Source organism: Dromiciops gliroides, chromosome 6, assembly GCF_019393635.1.
Source record: "Dromiciops gliroides isolate mDroGli1 chromosome 6, mDroGli1.pri, whole genome shotgun sequence".
In the NCBI taxonomy this organism is placed as follows: Eukaryota; Metazoa; Chordata; class Mammalia; order Microbiotheria; family Microbiotheriidae; genus Dromiciops; species Dromiciops gliroides.
Genome location: NC_057866.1, coordinates 187,439,097 through 187,459,487, shown reverse-complemented (window position 1 = coordinate 187,459,487; position 20,391 = coordinate 187,439,097). Strand labels below are relative to the sequence as shown.

The window sequence follows — 20,391 nt, the reverse complement described above, 5'->3', positions numbered from 1 at the left end:
ACCCATCTGGCCCTGGGGATTTTTTCTTAGGGAGTTCATTAATGGCTTGTTCAATTTCTTTTTCTAATATGGGCTTATTTAAGGATTTTATTTTCTCTTCACTTAACCTGGGCAGTTTGTATTTTTGTAAATATTTACCATTTCATTTAGATTGTTAAATTTATTGGCATACAGTTGGGCAAAATAGTTCCTAATTATTGCTTTAATTTCCACTTCATTGGTGGTAAGATCACCCTTTTCATTTTTGATACTGGTAATTTGCTTTTCTTCTTTATTTTTTTAATCAAATTAAACAGTGGTTTATCTATTTCATTTTTTTTCATAAAACTAGCTCTTAGTTTTATTGATTAATTCTATAGTTTTCTTGCTTTCAATTTTATTAATTTCTCCTTTAATTTTCAGGATTTCTAATTTAGTATTTAATTGGGGATTTCTAACTTGTTCTTTTTCTAGCTTTTTAAGTTGCATGCCCAATTCATTGATCTCCTCTTTCTCTTTTTTATTCATCTAAGCAGTTAGAGCTATAAAATTTCCCCTAAGCACTGCTTTAGCTGGAGATACCTTTTTTTTTTTTAAAGAGGTATCTGCAAAAGGAAATTCTCACACTAGGCCACTGTTTGAAGAGAAATAATGCAAAAACTATTATTGTTTTGAAGCAAATATGTTAGTGAGCACTGATTTGGCTGATGGCTATGAGTTCTTCATGAATTTACAATGTATTACACTCTTTATGAAGCAGCTAGGTGGTACAGTGGATAGGGCACTGGGCTGGGAGTGAGGAAGACCTGAATTCAAATCAGGCCTCAGAAACTAACTAACTGTATGACTGTGGACAAATAACAACCCCTGTTGGCTTCAGTCCCTCATCTGTAGAATGGGGACACATGAGAAGGAAATGACAAACCACTCCAATATCTTTGCCAAGAGAATCCCATGGACAAGTCCTTGGAGTCACATAGTGTTGGACGCAATTGAACGATAACAACATATCATGTGTATCATACAACATACTCTTTATATCATGTTTTACATTGTCATTTTACCTTTGAAGATGTGGACCATCAAAATCAAGGAGGTATCTAGAGGCCTATCAAACTACTGATTAGTTTTAAAACATCTGGGGGAATAAAATAAAAAAAAACATCTGGGGGCAATTCAATCCTCAGAAAATACTACTCATGCAATCTGACATTGTAAACAGATGTGGAATATGGGAAAGAATTTTGCAATCAATCTGGGATTCTTCATGATCAAGAAGTCTTCCCAGGATAGGGTATCTTTGAAATGGATATGTTTCCATAGACTATAACAAATGAATAACATTTTAATTAAGTAAAATTGCTAGTTAGTACTTTGGCAGTAGGGACATGATTCATGTAAAAAACTACTTAAATACATAGAGAATAGTACTTACATGGATTGCACTGTACAGTCTATAAGCAAAGAAGGCAGGTTTGTCCCGGACACAGAGAACTATAGGATACAAAAGAGGAAATACTTTGAGATTTGTGAAAGATGGTTGTGTCCATTTTCTTCCACATTTCTGATTAATTTATGGATAAAGGCATAGGATAGTTGAGGGTGATTATCATTAGAGAGTACTGATGAGTGGTGTTCTTTGAAGACATATTTATGTCGTAAATTTTAAGTAAGCCTAGAGATGTGGTCAAACTCAAACCCATTGAGAACGCAGATAGGAGTGGGATAGTTGGTGCCCCTTGACAATGTCCTCATCAAATATCTCTTCCAAACTCCATTTAAAGTTCCATACACATAATTATTAAAGTTGAAAGGAAACTAAGCTTCCTTCTTCTCTCCTAATCCCCCTAATAACCCTCATTTTAACTCTGAATACATTCTTTTAGCTACATAAAGACAAGAATTGTGAAAATCAAAATGAAACTGAGCAGACACAAGGGGTCACCACTATCACAGAAAATGAACTTAGAACTACACATGGCAATGCTCTCTGTGCATATTCAGACCACTGCCTCACATTCCAGTCAATTCTATGCTCTTGCCACCTTAGTAATTCCACCTGGCTTAGTGAATAGAAAGTTAGCTTTGGAATTGGGAAAGCTACATTTAAAGTTTACTTTTAGCATATACTTGTAGGCCATCCATGCCAAGTTATATAAGCTCTTTGTGCTGCAGGCAATTTTCCTAGACTGCAAGTGGAAGAGAGATTGAAAAATTCACATTATTAGAGGGAATTCTCTCATCCCAGAGTTCTCTAAACCAATAAAATCACAAGTCCAGTCCAAAAAACATTATACTTGTAGTATATACCTCATAAGTTTTGGGTAAGGCTGAAATGAGATAATATATGTAAAGTGCTATGTAAATGTCAGCAATTATTATTATTCTTGGGATATTTTAATCCTTTGGGCTACCTATGAACTGGCCATTCATAGAATTTCTCTGGGGACCTGACCTCAACCCAATGTTAGAAGGCCCTGAACCAAAACTGTATTGGGGCTTGATGATGTGTAAGCCTAGAACACAAATACCAGAAAATGGTGCATTGGATTTATTTTCAGAAGACCTGGGGTTGAATTCTGACTCTGCCATGTGATAGCTAGGTCAGTCAGTTAACATACATTTATTAAGTAATTACTTTGTGCTAGGTATGGGATAAACAATGGAGATATAAAGAGAGGCAAAAACAAGGTGTCCTCAAGGTGGTTATATTAATAATAGAAGGGGGGGAAGGGGAAGAGAACAAGAACTTACTAAACATCATTGTATTAAGTACTTTACAAATACTATCACATTTGAAAGAACATGCAAACTGCTAGGTTTATGAAAGATATCGACAGTAAATGGAAGGTCATTTGAAAGGGGGAAGTACTAGGAACTGGGAGAAATGAGAAAGGCCTTCTGCAGAAGGTGACATTTGGGCTGAGTTTTCAATGAAGCCAAGAATTCTAAGGGGGTGGGGCAGGTGAGGAGGGATAGAATTCTACACATGGGGCACAGCCAGTGCAGAAGCAGAGATGGGAGATAGAGTGTCATGTAGGAATAGTGACAAGTAGGTCAATGACCTTGAAGAAATTGACTGATGTCACCAAACCTCTCTTGAGACCTCTGCTTTTTTAACAATAAAATGAGGGCCTTGGATTAGATTATCTCTAAATTCTCTTCAATCTCTAGAGCTCTGATTCTGTGAATAGTCACAAACCTGTTATGTGGCAGATAGTATGGTTTAGACTTCAGGGTATGGGAAAAAACTATTCATCTAGCTAAACCTTTCAGGTTCTATAAAACTACATTAGGCACAATCCAGACCAAACAAAATGCAATGTCTTGTCATTGCTACTGAATACTTGTGTGTTTGGAAAAGGAAAAAAAAAAAATGTTGTTTCTGCTATCCCCCCACCCCCACCCTGCCAAGAGTCAGATTTAATAATGCTATAGGACAATAAACTCTTTCCATTTTGCCTTAATTACCTTTAGGACTAGAACTTGTGGGGGCGGGGGGAAGGGGAGGGGGAGAAGAAAATAAAACTCTGTAATGCCAGGTGGCATAAGATGAGAACAGTCTCAGTATTCTTAAAGATACACAGGTTTCTGGGTGTTGAATTGTAGTGTGTGTGTGTGTGTGTGTGTGTGTGTGTGTGTGTGTGTGTGCTTATGCATGTATTCTGATGTATCTGGTAACTTAGGCTGTGCACCACATCAAGCATGGTAGTGTAATGAATATTTCTATTCTAATTTTGTGTTTTTGTCTCTTACAAGTGAAAACAGCTTCAACAAGATCATCTGTTTTGATTTTTTGTTCAAAGACTATAGTAATAACTTGTATTTTGATAAACCTTTTAATTCTCCCTCCCTACCCCCTGATTCATGAATTCATTAGAGTAATGAACTTCTAGTGTGGAAAATTCCCTTCAGTAAGGTAGATTGTCCATTCATCTGTCACATATTCTTAAAGATCTGACTGGAACTTTGATAGTATAAGTGACTGTGTGGCAGAGGTAAGACTTGAACCCAAGTTTTTCTGACTCCAAGGCTTGCCCTTGCTTCATTTTACCATATTGCTTCCCATATAGAGTATTCTGTTTTACAAAGTACTTTCCTCTGGGCAATTCTGTAAGGTATTTTTAAGGTATTCATTGAAAGTATTGTTATGCCCATTTTTAAAATGAAGCTCAGAGACTTGTTTAAGGTCATATAATTAGTAACTTTTAGAGCTGGGGCTTGAATTCAGGTCTTTCTTAATTCAGGGCTCTTTCTACTCTACCTCATACTCAGAGGTATGTTGGTAATGTTTAACAGCTGTGTCTCCAGAAAAAAAAAAGTGGACAGCAGATGCACTTTTAAATTTAATCTGCATTATTAATATTTTTTCTATCACCTTCTTAAGTCTAGACCATCATTAGAACAGCAAATCAAGCCCTAATTTATCATATTTGTCACTTACTGAAATATAAACACCCAAACTGAACACTTAATAATCAGCTATTGGGAAACATTCCAAGATAACTTCAGCACACCTTTGTGTCATGCTGATTACATGCTAAACATAATTTTATCCTCCTGAGACCTTCTTTCATTCTAAAAATCTAGTAGGGATTTTGGCATCCAAGAGTTCCTTAAAACTAGGAACAGAAACATTTTCTTGTCTTCTAGAAAGCATTGTATAGAAAGAAGCAAAAGGACTGTATTTGGAGTCAGTGGCCCTGGGTTCTTACTCCATCCATCATTCTATCTATCCCATTCTGTGATGCTGGGCAATGGACTATCTACCCTAGTGTATTTAGTTGCAAAATGAAGGACTTGGGCTCTTTGACCCATTACCAATCTATGACTATACCATTCTACTCATAGCAAGGTACATTTTATTAATTATATATATTTAATTAATAAATATTGTATATTTATACAATACATTTCATTGACTTATTCATCATACCAATATGTATTATGTCTACAATATACCTATTAATTGCATTTTGAGACTCTTTAACAGTCCTACTCCAAATTATCTGGGTATCTTGACCTTCCCACTGTGAATATGAGGCAAGTCCCAAAGTAATACAAGGATGAATTAGGACATTTTGGGTTTTTTTAAATGCACAGCAGCTGTGTTTCCCCACACCCATAGCTGTTTTATTTTTGATCTCCTTGAATGGGATAGTTATGCTCACTAGGATATGATAATAAATATTTCTCTTTCCAAGAAGGCTGTTTGACACATGGCTAGAGACTGTTTCATAACCCATTTTTATTCCAGCAGAATTTCCCAGGATAAAGACAAAGTTTTTTTTAAGAGGAGCTGAAAGGAGATCTTAGCTTAGTCAGGGGAGGCCATATTAGAAACATCTTCCTGCCCTTGAATTAATAAATGAATAGGAAAATATGCTGAATATGAGAGATGGTTAAGTGGTTAATATTCATCCTCCTAAAAGATAAAGTAAGTGCATTAACTATTTGAGGTCATGTAGCTAATTTTGTACATCCTTGTTACACAGAACCATAAAATTTCAGAGTTGATTGTGACCTCAGCAGACATTCACACTTAAGGATCATAAATATAGAGCTGAAAGAGACCACTGGGGTCTTGCAAGTAGGGAAATTGTGGTCCATAATGGTGAAATAATTTGTCTAATATCATCCAAGTAGGGATTGGCTGAGTCAAAATTTGAACTCAGTTCCCATGGATCCACATTCAATGCTTTATATGCAGTCTTCTCAAACTTGTACATAGATAGGTGTCCCCTCTACAATATCTTGGAAAAATAGTCATCTGTTTCTACTTGAAGTCCTCTACCAAAGGGGAACCCTTTAATTCTTAAAGGAGTTTACTCTAATTTGAGGCACCCCTAATTATTAGCAAATTTGTCTTCATATAGAGTAGAAATCTGCCTTTTTGTATCATTCTCTCATTGTTCCAAGTTCTGCTCTCTGGGGGCAGGCAGAAATATTACTACTTCTTCCCTATATAATGCAAGTATATAGGTACCAGTATATGAGTTGAACAAAATGGACAACCCTCCTTCCAATTCTGAGAGTTTATGATCATTATCTCTTCAAATGATTAATGTGCCTGTTCTACTTAAAATTAAGGTTCCTTTAGAAAACCAGATTTTTTACCTCCATAATATACATGTGCACAATTTATTTTAATGAGAAAAACATTACATCTTAGTGATTTTGAAAGTTCTATCCTACACATAATAGTTTTCCACTTACCTATTGCCACAAGTAGCTCCTGAAAGTATCCATCATAGCATTCATTAATGGCATCTACCATGTCTTGTCCAGAAATATTTTGAAATTCCTGAAAAACTTCAAAAGATATGTACAACTTACATATAACTTGGCAAAGACTAACAATACCAAAACAAATATTGGTTGGATAGGTTCTGGTGATATATCACCCCTAAAAGAATCTCCAAAAGTTATTTGATATTTACATTGATCCATACTTTCATATGGGTGAGTATTCCCTTCACTGGCGTAGATACCCATCCATTTGTACTGTCATTCTATATGGTTCTTGCTTGCGTTCTCCCATAGATCCTCAACAGTGGATTTACCTTTGGTTCTAGAGGCCTTCTTCTGTGTACCTTCTGTGTGTACTACCAGAAAAAGTACTGGGGCTCTCCCTCTATTATTCCTCATTCTTGCCACATACCTGTAAATATGCTACTATCTATTTGTGCCTACTGTGTATACAGCCTTTACTGAAGAATATCAGTGGCATTCCCTCAGCTCCAATGATAAGGATGATGGGTCAACTACAAATCTACTTCTTTCAGGATTGTGATATTCTAAGGTTAGGAATCATATAACTTCACTGGGAGAACATTTGACTCAAATAAAAGATGAGTTTTTGTGTCAGGGATCTCTTGCAATCATTAAAACTACAGCATAATTTCACATATAATCCTGCCAGCTCTCTATTTTTCCTATTCATTTCTGGGCTAATCTCACTATTCATTTGCAGTTCCTTTTTTTTTTTTTTTTTTTTAGTGAGGCAGTTGGGGTTAAGTGACTTGCCCAGGGTCACACAGCTAGTAAGTGTTAAGTGTCTGAGGCTGGATTTGAACTCAGGTACTCCTGACTCCAGGGCCAGTGCTCTATCCACTGTGCCACCTAGCTGCCCCATAGTTCCTTTTGAGACATATGCACTGATGTAATAACTTACTGAACTGGCAATCAAACTGTATATTACTATGTTGACAATAGGAATTTTCACAATTTGATTTTTTTCTCTTTTCATTGTTAGACCTTTTGCTATTAAGTGATTATCATTAAGGAGACCCTGTAATATTCTGGATCTTGATGCTAGCAGCACAACATAATTTACATATGGAACCATCTGTAGGACCTCGCCACCTATAGGGAATTCCTTTCCCATTTGAACCTTAGTTAGGCACATTGCAAAAGAGTGTATGTCTCCTTGCTTTATGTCTCACTTAGCAATAATAACCAGAGGTGCATTGAACAGCAACCTTTTATCAAGAAATCTTACTTTACCTTATCATGTTCATGAGATATACCTTGTTGAACATCTTCTAAGATTGAATTTTGCTTTCCTGAATCATTTTTTTTAAGTATCAGAAAACATCTAATGGAGCAGAATCTTGTATTCTCTTCTTCCTATTCAATTTCATGTTTCTAAAAATGTAATTTGCTATAAAAAAGTTTGTCAAGGTGTATCTATTTAATATTTTAATTAAGCATACTCTTAATATATATGTATCAATGATCCTGCTAAAGATTTTTTTTTTTGCGGGGCAATGAGGGTTAAGTGACTTGCCCAGGGTCACACAGCTAGTAAGTGTCAAGTGTCTGAGGTCAAATTTGAACTCAGGTCCTCCTGAATCCAGGGCCATTGCTTTATCCATTGAGCCACCTAGCTGCCCTAAAGATTTTTTAAAATGAGAAATTAGGCATAAAGGTCAATGGTTATTGATCTTCTGATGATTGTGGGTAGTAATACCATCCATAGTTTTTTCTTCTATTCTTTTGATATCTTCCCCTACCTGAGATAGTCTGTAAAGAGATTCTCTGATGTGTTCTATATTGTGCCACTTTCAACATAAATTTCCTTTGAATATATTTGGTTTGGTACATCTAAACTTCTCAATGTCATCTTCTTAAGCAACATTTTTACTTTGTCATGTAACATATGGTAGTGGTGGAAGGGTTCATATGTTATGGCCACAATGTGGTGGTTTTACCATTATTGATGATAAATTAGAAACATGGACAACTATTCTATTGTCTAATATTTGACCTATTGTTTTCATCTATGAATATCCTTAAGACTAATCTTAAGTATTCTGCAGAATTTCCTCTGCCCCCCTCTTTTACTGTTCTATGAGGCAAAACTTCTAGTCTGCCATCTTAATATTTTGGAAATGGTCATTTCCTTCATTTGATATATGTCACTATTAAGTAAGGAGATTGAGTGTTTGTTAGTAAAAGTAGTTTCTGGACTCTTTTGACCTACATATGGTGGTGAATGTCTTTTGCTGCTAAAATTTTGTAGAAAGTGGTGATATTCAATGTTGTTATCTTTATCTTTTTACATTGCCCATTTTGATGTCATAGCAAGCTTGTTTGAATATGAGGTCTTACATTCTTCCTAAATGTATACAGTGTCTTCTTGCTGTTATCCTTTCTGTTAATTCCATGTTAGTTTTGAACTTAACTCTAACTAGTAAATAATCTAATTGTATATGTGTAGTTAGTTATGTCATGACTTCAATCATTTTCTATCTATTAAAGGTAGACCAAATTTCAATTTTGGGATGTTTTCCCCCTCAGTATATCTAGAACCTTCCAGTTCTCTTTGAGAAGATAATATTCATGATATACTGGTGTGGAAGTGACCCTGGTTTCTCAAAGACTTGGGGGAAGGAGTGGGGAAAAAAGCAATAAAGCAAAACAAAACTCTGACATGCCCTAATACCCTGGGAAGGCATTGGGCATGGGCCAGGTGATACTCTGCATGCCTTGTCTCTGAGCACCATTCTATCTTTGTATAAAGAGGTTCTTTAGGGTAACCATGAGGTTATGAAAAATTTAAGCCAATATGATTTATAAAAATCATCTACTAATCCTTGGGAAAATTTCAATCTGTATTGGGAGAGAGAGTACCCAGATTGATCAAGTCACAAGTCTTCTAAAGTATAGGAATACAGAGTGGACCTAAGATTTCATTGGTATAGGGAATCTCCATATGAGGAAACTCCCTCTACCAATGCAGGTCAGCAATTTCTCTGTGTGTGTGTGTGTGTATATATATATATATATATATATATATATATATATATATATATATATTGGTGAGAAATTGGGGTTAAGTGACTTGCCTAGGGTCACACAGCTAGTAAGTGTCAAGGGTTTGAGGCCAGATTTGAACTCAGGTCCTCCTGACTCTAGGGCCAGTGCTCCATCCACTGCGCCACTTAGTTGCCCCAATTTCTCTGTATATTAAATTCTTAGTTGCCCAAAACGCCAAGAAATTAAGTGACTTGCCTAGAATCAAACAATCAGGTTATGTCAGCAGTGAAACTTGAACACAGACTCTCCTGCTTTTAAGGCTACTTCTTTATTTGCTATTCCAAACTACCTTTCATTTGAAGTAGATCTTTTTAAAAAGGCAAGTGGAGTCTCTATTTTTTTTTTAATTACCACTTGAAATAGTTAAGCTTTTAAACAATTTTTTAGTGCTTTTGTCAATCAATCAAAGTAAACTAATGGATAAATATTTATTTATTATTCTGTGTCAGGAACTACGTTAGGCACTAGATTCATTTCTTGGAGTTGAGATATAGAATTTAGCTTCAGTTATCTAGAATATTTACAGATATGAAACCACTGCTGGAGGTAGAAAAAATAAGGCTTGCTACATATAAATAAATTTTTGTTGTCTCAGCGTTGTGGTGACTATCCTTTCTCTGCTTTCAGTTTGTATTTTCCTATCTTTTCAGTTAGCTATTTGTCTTTTATTACACACTTAGATAAGAAGGCAGAAATGATTAATAATTACCCATCCACAATTGCTGGTAGCTCTTGTTACAGAGGATCATTTGTAGCATGGTTTTATGTTCTCCTGTCTTTTGTTGACAAGCTTCCCATAGAACCTGGAATATTATGAAACCAGGAAGGGTCATCAGAACAATCCCAAACCACAAGGAGGGATATCCTCAAGGAAAAAAGATGTTTGAAATTTTGTCTTTTTGACTGCTTCACTAGATTTACCATTGCATCTTGGGCAGCCATAGCAGGATTGGCGTAACCTTCCTCCCTGGTTCCCTGTAAAGAGAAATATAATGTTTATTCCTTTTTTGTTGTTCTAAGTATACTTACCATAAACTAAATGTCTGGAGTACCTCTCATAAGTATTTATGTGTTTTTTTTAAATAGTAGAAGCATTGGTAATTCCCAAGAAAACTCCCCCAGGAATGTGAGTGAATGATGTCATTAAAGCACAATTCTGACCATGTTACTCACTTGTTCAAGAACCTTCAGTGGCTTTCTACTGTGTCTATGATAAAATGTCAATTCCTCAGTTTGGCCTTTAAAGTCCTTCACAGTCTGAGTCCAAGCTATCTTTTTAGATTAATTAAATATTGCTCCCCCCGCCATGATCTCTATGTTATAAACAAACTAGATTCTAGAAATTGTACATACATAGTAATCCACTTCCCACCTTTTTATCTTTGCACAGACTGCCCTCCATACCTGGCATCCTCTAATTCCTCATTCCCATCTCTTGGAACTCTCAGGTCATGCAAACAATGTTCAACTCAAGTGCCAACTTTTCTGATTTTCCCAGTTGCTAGTGCTCATCTTTCCACACCTCTCCAACTAGCTATTATTTATTTTGAATATATTTTATATTGATTTATCTATATTTCTATTATTTCTTTCCTTCTCTTGTCCCAGCTTTCTTAAGGTCAGTTACTATTTTGTTTTGATTTTTGAAGGAAAAGAAGAACTGAACATATTTGTTGTTGTACATCCTTCCTTCCCAAAGTGGACCAATGATGTCATGAAGCTGATATCTTCACTTGCCCATGAATTGGATTTAAGTGAAGCAGAGCTACTCAAAGTCATTAGCCTCCCTCTCTCCTCCAGAGTTATCAAAGTCTAGTGGCCAGACAAATGTCAAGATGACTGGTGATGGCCCAGGATGTAGTGGATGACCTTGGTCTTTCTAAGTTAAGCTCTTTCCCAGGCCTCAGTTTGTCCAAGGCAACACTCACTCAATGACTAAGGGCTAAGTGAAAATTGAGTTAAAAGACAGCCTCATTCACCATCACAAAAATATCTATCTGGGAAGGGAAACTCTTATAGTCTTTGGCCAGGACAGAAAACTTTTGCTATATATACTCATTAAATTTAAATAATAAGTCACAGAGGTTTGGGGTGGGCACTGTTATTGCCTATTCTATGAAAGCCAGAGTGATTTGGGTTTAAATCCCTAGTCAAGTAGCTCTCTTTAAAACATAATGGGCTTTTCAAAAGCCTGTTTTTTCAAAGCTATATTTAAATAAATCATAAATGAAAACTGCACAGGACAAAAATAAATTGGTCCAGTTTTTTTAAAAAATGAAATTACCTAAAAATACATAAATAAATAGAATTTAAAAAGGTTATGACACCCCAAATGGACAGAGGAACCACATGTGATGAGGAAAGCAGAAGGAGGAGGAGGAGGAAAAGGGAGAAGCATTCCTTGACTTCTGTTTGAATTGATAGGTTCAGTTCCAAGAAGGCAGATACCAATACTCTCAGGGTTCTAGAGATAATTTTCAGAAACTGTGCTTCTATTACTATAGGTCCTGAGTGCCCAATGCAGAAGTCCCTATTGGCTATCATGAAATAGTCTCATATTTGTATGTGTCAGGAAAAGATACAGGAGAAAGAGAGATTGACGGTGAGATAGGAGAATGAGTGATGGAGAAATGTCCTTGAAGAGGTGGGCTGGGATAAAATCAAGGGCATGAGTGGAGGAACTAGTCTTCCCATTTATTATATACCTCCTATGTCCAAAGCAATATGCTAGCCACTAGGGGAGACATAAAGCATGGATAAGAAACACTACCTATACTTTAAAAGTTTGAAAGTGTGGAAAATGCATTTACATTTTCAATAGCATACATGAGTCAGGTTTGCTACCTATGTGAACCAGTCACATTAACTGGGTCTCAGTTTACTTATCTGAAAAATAAGGGGGTTGGACTAGATGACCTCTGAGTTTCCTTCTAGATCTACAGTCTTATGAACTTAATGCCCCAGTAAGTTCTTTAAGACTCTAAGTTACATATAAGTTGCTGATCTGACAATAAATAAATCTTATGTTTAAAAACTTGCTTCTTCCAAAAAATAAAAGAAAAAGGAAACAATAGCTTTTGGGGTGACTTGAGACCTGGATCGGGGGGGCTAGCTCACCCAAAGAATCAGAAACTCATCATGAATCTTGTAAAATAAAAGGAGATTTATTAGGAGAGAGAAATATATGACTGGGGGACAGAATCACTATGGAAAACTGTCTCACTAAATAAGAAAAGAGTGGTCCTTTTGTATGTTTACAAAACAAAGAAAGTGAAACAACTGGGGAGGGAATTACTAAGCAACTATGCAAAACTTCTGGGAAGAGTCAAACAACTGGGGGGGATTTTTGAATAATGGGGTATCAGTAAGAGAGGCAGCCCCCTTCCACATCTTGCATTTCATCTTGACGACCTTCTTATTGCTTATCAGTATACCAGGGTCATGCTTGGCCACACCATAATCCTGAGGTGGGAGGCAGAGCTGTTTTTTCCTTGATAAAGGGAAAGGAGTCCTTGGAGGTTGGGATCTTTTGGTTTCTTGGAGTCCCACTACAATAGCCACAGCACTTACCTTACAGAGTGGATGTGAAGATTATGTGCACATAGTAAGGCTTAAAGTGCCATATAAATGCTAGCTATTATTACTCAATAGGATATCATCTAATTAGCTTATTGGGTCGACAAAAATGGAGAATGATTTCAGTATTCTACTCCTCACCATGTTGGTTTTGTCAAAGCATTGTGATATATCATGTTAAGGTTTACTTGCCCTTTAACAGGGTTCCCTAGGATTCTTAGTAGATGAAACACATTTTAAGGCAAGAACGAGTCTTTGGAGAGGCATGTTCCTCTCTCTTCTCTTTTTCTTAACATTATAACTATTTAACTGCCAGCAATTCCATGGGCATCTAGCAGATCAATAGAATCCAGAGGCTGACTGATGAGAAACTATTAAAAATGAGCTGTGTGCCATTGGACTGGGTCCACAGAGGCAAAGGCACTGAGTGAATGATCAACATGGACAGCCTAAACTAGCAGTAGGTGATGCTTTAATTGAAATAAATGTCACAACAATAGTATATAGAAGCAGAGAGGTTGGGCTGAGGGCAGGAGAAACAGTAAGGGGAAACACTGATGAGGTCATGCCCAAGAAAGATAAAACTTCCCAATGGTGATTATTAAAGGATGATGGAAATGGCATCCCTAGAGGCATCAGAACAAAGACTGTGAACATGTTTTTGTAAAGAAGAGCTTGAAGCTACTGATGATGGGGCAGGTGGTCTGCGTTTTCTGTATTCTGTTTCGCTAATAGAGTTTTCCATCTTGTTTTCCATCTTCCAACATGTGATTTGTACATCTTGATTAATTCATCCCTAAATGGCTAATTTTTCATTAGTTGACAGACAATAAATTCTCCTACATATAGATATGCCTTGATAGAAGAAGTAAGGGAGTTTAGGAGGCTTTTTGTTGGCTGGCACTTATTTGCCAGAGATGCTGTTCTGTGCTGTCATATTTTACTGGAAGGCCATTGCCCTGTCTCAGAACATTACCCCACATTATATTTTGAACTGCTCTCCTAGTATATGTGACAATTATTTCTGAACATTTCCATTCCATGAACCCTCCAGTGCTTCAATGGCCCCTGTGATCCATAATTGCACTATAACCAAGGAAAAGAATATGACCGAATCAGCAGGAGATTGAAATAAGATCCAGAGAGGTGTCTTCTCTTCGTCCATGCAAGGAAATGATAACAGGCAGGGAAGTGGGAGAGGGGAAATGGCAATAGTGAACTGTTAGAGCTGGAAAGGATTTAGAACATCGTTTCCTCATCTGTAAAATGAGAATGATAACAATAGCACCTACCTCCTAGGGTTATTGTAAGGATCAAATGAGATAATAACTGTAAAGTTCTTACACAATGTCTGGCATGTAGTAAGTACTATATATTAGCTATTATAACTGTGATGATGGTGACAATGATGAGGACGTCGATGATGACCATTAGTACTACTGCTGCTGCTACTACTACCACCACCACCACCACCACCACTACTACTACTACTACTACTACTACTACTACTACTACTACTACTACTACTACTACTACTACTACTACTACTACTATATGATGCAAGAGGTATGGGGAAGAGAGGAGGAAAGCTCTTACAATATACACTACAGAGCATTAAATCTGGGAGGAATCTTAGAATACAAGTAATATGAGCTGGTAGGGACCTTAGAATATAGATTGTAAGCACTAAGAAAAGGCCTTAAAATACAGAATACAGGGACCTTAGAACACAAAATGTTAGTGCTAAAAGTAATCTTTAAGTTAGATCTTAAAGACAGACTATATATGGAACAAGAAACCACTGGTTGAAAAAACCTGGAAAACAGACAAATTCACATTGAAGTGGCAGATCCAGCAGTTAATATTAAGCACCCACTTAGGTTCTATGTACATGTATTAGGCTTTTCTTTCATGTGGACATACAAAAACAAAGGAGAGGCAAGCAAGGGTTAATGTAAAGTAACTAATAGAAGAAAATCCCAAGCTACCCAATTGTATACACCATTAGCACTACCAGAAATAGAACTAGAAGTCCTTCTGCAGTTAACCAGAGGTTTTACTTTTCACTCTGAGAAATAAGAATGTAGCTATCATTCATGAGACCACAGAAGGTAAACTTCAGTATGAACAAGAATAGAGAGAAGACAGTAGATTTCTTCATTCTCCCAAATCCCACTATATTTAACTCCTAAAATAAATATGACCTCAAATGTTGGATACATGTTGAAAAAAAGTCTTAATTTAAGATACAAAGGACTCTGACTCATTTTATTTTATTTTATGTTGTTTTATTTTATTTTGTGAGGCAATTGGGTTTAAGAGACTTGCCCAGGGTCACACAGCTAGTAAGTTTAAAGTGTCTGAGGCCGGATTTCAATTCAGGTACTCTTGAATCCAGGGCTGGTGCTTTATCCACTGTGCCATCTAGCTGCCCCTCTGGCTCATTTTAAATCATGAAGTTCACCTGACCATAAATGAGTGAAATTTGATTTGATGGCTAACCAAAGAGAGCTTATTTACAAGCTAGAATAGTGGAGATAACATTAGAGCATCTGAGTTTGTTCCAGCTCAGCCCACAAATTAGCTGTCTATTGAGTATGGGGATCATATTGTATTTGTAATTGTATACCCCACCCTACAGTGGCCAACAGAGTGCATTGTACAAAGTAGTTGATTCAAAAATGTTTGTTGAATGAATCAATTAAGGGTAACCTAGGCTCTTTGTAATATTTAAGTTCATTCATATGTTTTTATATTGTAGGTAGGAATATTATAAACTCAGAGATTAAACTAAGCAAAATGACTTTTAATTTCTGTTCAACAAAGGGCTTGCTATTCTACCTTCTCTTTGGAGATTCTTATAAGGAAGCCATAATGATAATTGGTGAAAAATGACAAAAAATGTTTTGCCCCAAACTAGATTGCAGTGCTTCAGAGATATAGTATTAAAACTTTGGAAAACTGAACTTAGGGATTTCAGACATGGACTAATGGGGAAAGAATGAGAGTATTGATGACACTGTTGAGGTCAATATTAAATATTGTATATGATGTTTGGAAAATCATTCATTGGTAAAAACCAAAAACAACACTATTGAAAGTAAGATTGATTACGCTCACCCTTCCCACTCCCGAATCTAGGAAAACAGCTCTTGGACTAAGAAAAACTTGTCATTGTGAATTGCAATTTTAAAAAACCCCTCTCCTTTCTAACTCTTTCTTTTTTTCTTCTAATTCCTTCCTTCCTTCCTTCCTTCGTTCCTTCCTTCCTTCGTTCCTTCCTTCCTTCGTTCCTTCCTTCCTTCCTTCCTTCCTTCCTTCCTTCCTTCCTTCCTTCCTTCCTTCCTTCCTTCCTTCCTTCCTTCCTTCCTTCCTTCCTCCCAAGAAAAATACTATCCACCCAAATATACAGATTAAACAACAACAACACCAAATGCTGACCCTAAACTTTTAGAGGATAATCTGCTCATCCATTAGAGTTGAATTAGTTTTGCAAGGGCACCAAGGAGCCATTTCTATTTGATCTCATCCAGTTCACTAAATGACTTTCGGTTGCCTTAGGAGAATTTGATTGAATTAAGCTGAAGCATAAAGACAACAAAACTAATGAAGCAGTAGAACAATAAAATACAAAAAACCAAACCCAAACAGAAGAACCTTGTATTGTCCTTTGGCAATGGATTATAGGATCAGAAAGAATAGGGACTATTATAGAAATGGAATTTCACTGGAAACTAAATCTAGTGTTCCAACAAAAAGTGATTTTTAAGACATCATTAAGGGGCAGCTAAGTGGCACAGTGGATAAAGCACTGGTCCTGGATTCAGGAGGACTGGAGTTCAAATCCAGCCTCAGACACTTTGACACTATCTGTGTGACCCTGGGCAAGTGACTTAACCCTCATCGCCCCCCCCCCAAAAAAGAAATAACTAGAAATTCATATAGCACATATACTTATAAATTTATACCAGAAGGCTCCTCAGATCTCTTTGAGTCCATCTCTTTCATTTTATAGATAGAGAAACTGAAGTCAGGGGATGTGACTCAAGATTACTAGTGTAGTTAATTTTAGTGGCAGGGTGTGAACCCAGGCCCGTTGACTTCAGTGATAGTTTTTTTTTTCCATTCTGGCACATTTTCTTCTCAATATGTGGTTTACCAGAAAAGGGTAAAGAAATTAGCTGGTGGTTATATAGGACAGCCATTGGACAAGTCAAGCATTTCACTGTAATCCATGAAATATTTAAAGAATGAGAGAAATGCCTCTAATCTTTTAGGTTGAGCCTTTTTTGGAAAAACAAAACAAAACAAAAACAAAACAAAACAAACAAACAAAAAACACTTATGAAAGGACATAGACAAGGATCCTTTAGAATAAGGAAGCATGGGTGGGCTGTGATTAGAACAGGGGGAGATTGTACCTCATTGATAGCATCTTGTATCCATTGAGGACTGAAGTATGTAAGGTGAAACTCAAATTTTAATTTCTTCCTTTGTCTAAGTCTCAGGAATTTTCAGATTATGCAGTGAGGAGAGATCACATTTAATTTTTCCTATTGTAGTCATTTCATAGTCTATCAGTCAGTGGACATGATATTTAATTGAATGAGGAAATGAAAGATTGTTTAATATAATAATAATGACAATAGTGGGCATTTATTTAACAATGTAAAGTTTGCAAAACACTTTGAAATATTGTGTCATTTGATCCCTTCAACAATATTGGGAGATAGGTACAATTATTATCGCTATTTTACTGATGAGGAAGTTGAGGCAAATGGAGATTATATGACTTGCTCAGGCACACACAGTTAATGAAGCTGGATTTGAACTCAAGTCTTCCTGACTCCAGGTCCAGTTCTCAATCAATTGCACTGTTTAGCTATATAGACTTGTAGAGAGGAATAGCAAGTTGTATATAACAGATTCACAGTTTCATGTGCAATACTATTTTTAAAAAATTATACTATATTATGGACATTTCTTTCCATAAGTTAAAAATAAAAAATAAAAATTTTTAAAAAGTCATATCCCTATAAGATATGATGCTCATACATCAGGAACATTGTCCCAGAGCTTGCTGTTCTCTTTATCTCAGACATTTAGCATTAATTTAGAGAGTGACATATTATTTATATGACTTTTTATTGGCATTATGGGATAGAAGAAGGTGAGCAATTCTATGGCTGATAGAAACTTGAGGTGTCACTTAATGTTGAACTTATTCAGGAAAAAGCTATGCACTGGCCCTGGAGTCAGGAAGAATTGAGTTCAAATCCAGACTCAGACACTTGACACTTACTAGCTGTGTAACTCCGGGCAAGTCACTTAACCCCAATTGCCTCACAAAAAACAAAAAACAAAAATTAGGGGCAGCTAGGTGGCACAGTGAATAAAGCACCGGCCCTGGATTCTGGAGGACCTGAGTTCAAATTTGACCTCAGACACTTGACACTTATCTAGCTGTGTGACCCATGGCAAGTCACTTAACCCCAATTGTCTCACCAAAAAAAAAAAGAAAAAGAAAAGAAAAAAGAAAAAGCCATATACAAATACCATTATATATATATATATATATATAGATAGATAGATATAGATATAGATATATATAGATATATATAGATATAAAATTTAATGCTTAAGAAGATTAATGACATCATTAGTGAAGTTGCTTCCATCATCCATGCATGCCATTCATTTTATTCTCATAGCTCCTTGTGTTATTCTGTTCTATATGGCAAGGATTGGGGATTTTTACTGAGGGGACCTATCTCTAATACATGGTTATGCCAATCATTAGAAGCCTTCTTAAAGAATTGCCTGAGGATCTGAAAGGTTAAGTGCCTGGTACATTGTTACACAGAAAGTAAGCACCAGAGGTGCCATGTAAACACACATCTTAATGATTTGGGTCCAGCATTTAAAGTACTATACCACACTTCCTCTCTAGATTCTTGTCCATGTCATCCCTTATACCCTCCATTGAAATGTCAGCCAGTGCAACCTTCCTTGTCTTTATCATCTCATGAGTATCAGGACAGGACTTGGACTGTCCATTACACCTAATTCTTTCTACTTTATTGGCCTTCCTTCTTTTCTAAGGATAGGATTATAGAATCATTATCCTAGGATTGTAATGAAACACAGAGGCTATTGGATCCAACACATAATTTTACAGATGAGGAAATCAAGGCCTAGGGAGATTAAGCAATTTGCTCAAGTCAAGGAAAGGAAGAATACTTTTGGGGGGGGGGTGAGCAATGAGGGTTAAGCGACTTGTCCAGGGTCACACAGCTAGTCATTTTCAAGTGTCTGAGGCTGGGTTTGAACTCAGGTCCTCCTGAATCCAGGGCCAGTGCTTTATCTACTGTACCACCTAGCTACCCAGAAGGATACTTCTAAGAAAGTATGGTACACATTTGGATGATAACATTTGCCCACCCTTCTTCCACATTCTTGGTAACATGCTGAAGCTTACTTCTTGCATCTGTGATCAAGCTCTTTATTACCCATTTGACTGCCTGCAATCTTGATCCTTCTGCTATTAATCTGGTATAATTATTTTATTTTTTCTTTTCTTTGTGGGGCAATGAGGGTTAAGTGACTTGCCCAGAGTCATACAGCTAGTAAGTATCAAGTGTCTGAGTCTGGATTTGAACTCAGGTCCTCCTGAATCTAGGACTGGTGCTTTATCCACTGCACCACCTAGATGCCCCTGGTATAATTATTTTAAAGTTGTGTCCTAAATCAAAACTCTAGGAAATGGATGACTCAAGACCTAATCTCTATTTGTGATTTTAAATTAAATAAACAAATAATTAATTAATCATTTAATTAATTAATTAATTAAATAGTTTCTTTCTACCTTCCTAGTTTCCTCCACAGTAAGCTCGTCAATCTGTAAAATATCTAGTTATATAAAATATGTTTAATATCTTTAATAATTAGGCTTCCTGGATTCAAACCTAGAGGACAGTTTGGAGCATGTAAAATGAGGTGTTCTACTCACTTTCCCCACAGTTCCAAAAAAACACAAGCTTGCCTATAAACTAACAGGATCTGATTTGGCAGAATGGCATTATAATAAGTTGGTTAATATTTTTTCTTTCTAATATTAATGATGCTTGAAAGATTCCAATCAGCTCAATCATGAGGTCTTCCTAAATCTCATGAGGCATTTAATGATTGGTTACCTCAGCAGTACATTTTTAAAAGCTTGTTTATCCTTGGTTGACAATTACTCTGCCATAAAAATGAAAGAAAGAATTAAAAATCGGTATAGCTTGGCAAGTGTAAGAATAATTAGTTTGCTTTTCCTGTCTAGCAAATATGCTAATTCCCACCTTAATTGTATTCTCCAGAATTTGTGTCAAGCAAAGTATGAAATTTTTAGTCACAACATTTGTACATCAGAGGGACCTGCACAGAAATGTCTGTGAGTGTCCAAATGGGAATCCTGGCCAAATGAGAAAAATGGAAAATAGAAGGATAACAATCTGTGCCTTAAATTTGTAA

At 36.3% G+C, this 20,391-nt stretch overlaps 1 protein-coding gene across 1 annotated transcript in view; it reads right to left on the bottom strand.

The window, feature by feature from the left end:
* ANXA10 (annexin A10) overlaps window positions 1-20,391 on the bottom strand; it is a 73,001-nt gene that overhangs the window by 9,526 nt on the left and 43,084 nt on the right. The window contains exons 6-9 of the mRNA XM_043972298.1: window positions 10,222-10,275; window positions 10,010-10,103; window positions 6,196-6,291; window positions 1,415-1,473 (exon numbers count right to left, since the gene is read on the bottom strand). Of these exons, the coding sequence (XP_043828233.1) occupies window positions 1,415-1,473; window positions 6,196-6,291; window positions 10,010-10,103; window positions 10,222-10,275 (303 nt within the window). The remainder of the gene's footprint in view (window positions 1-1,414; window positions 1,474-6,195; window positions 6,292-10,009; window positions 10,104-10,221; window positions 10,276-20,391) is intronic.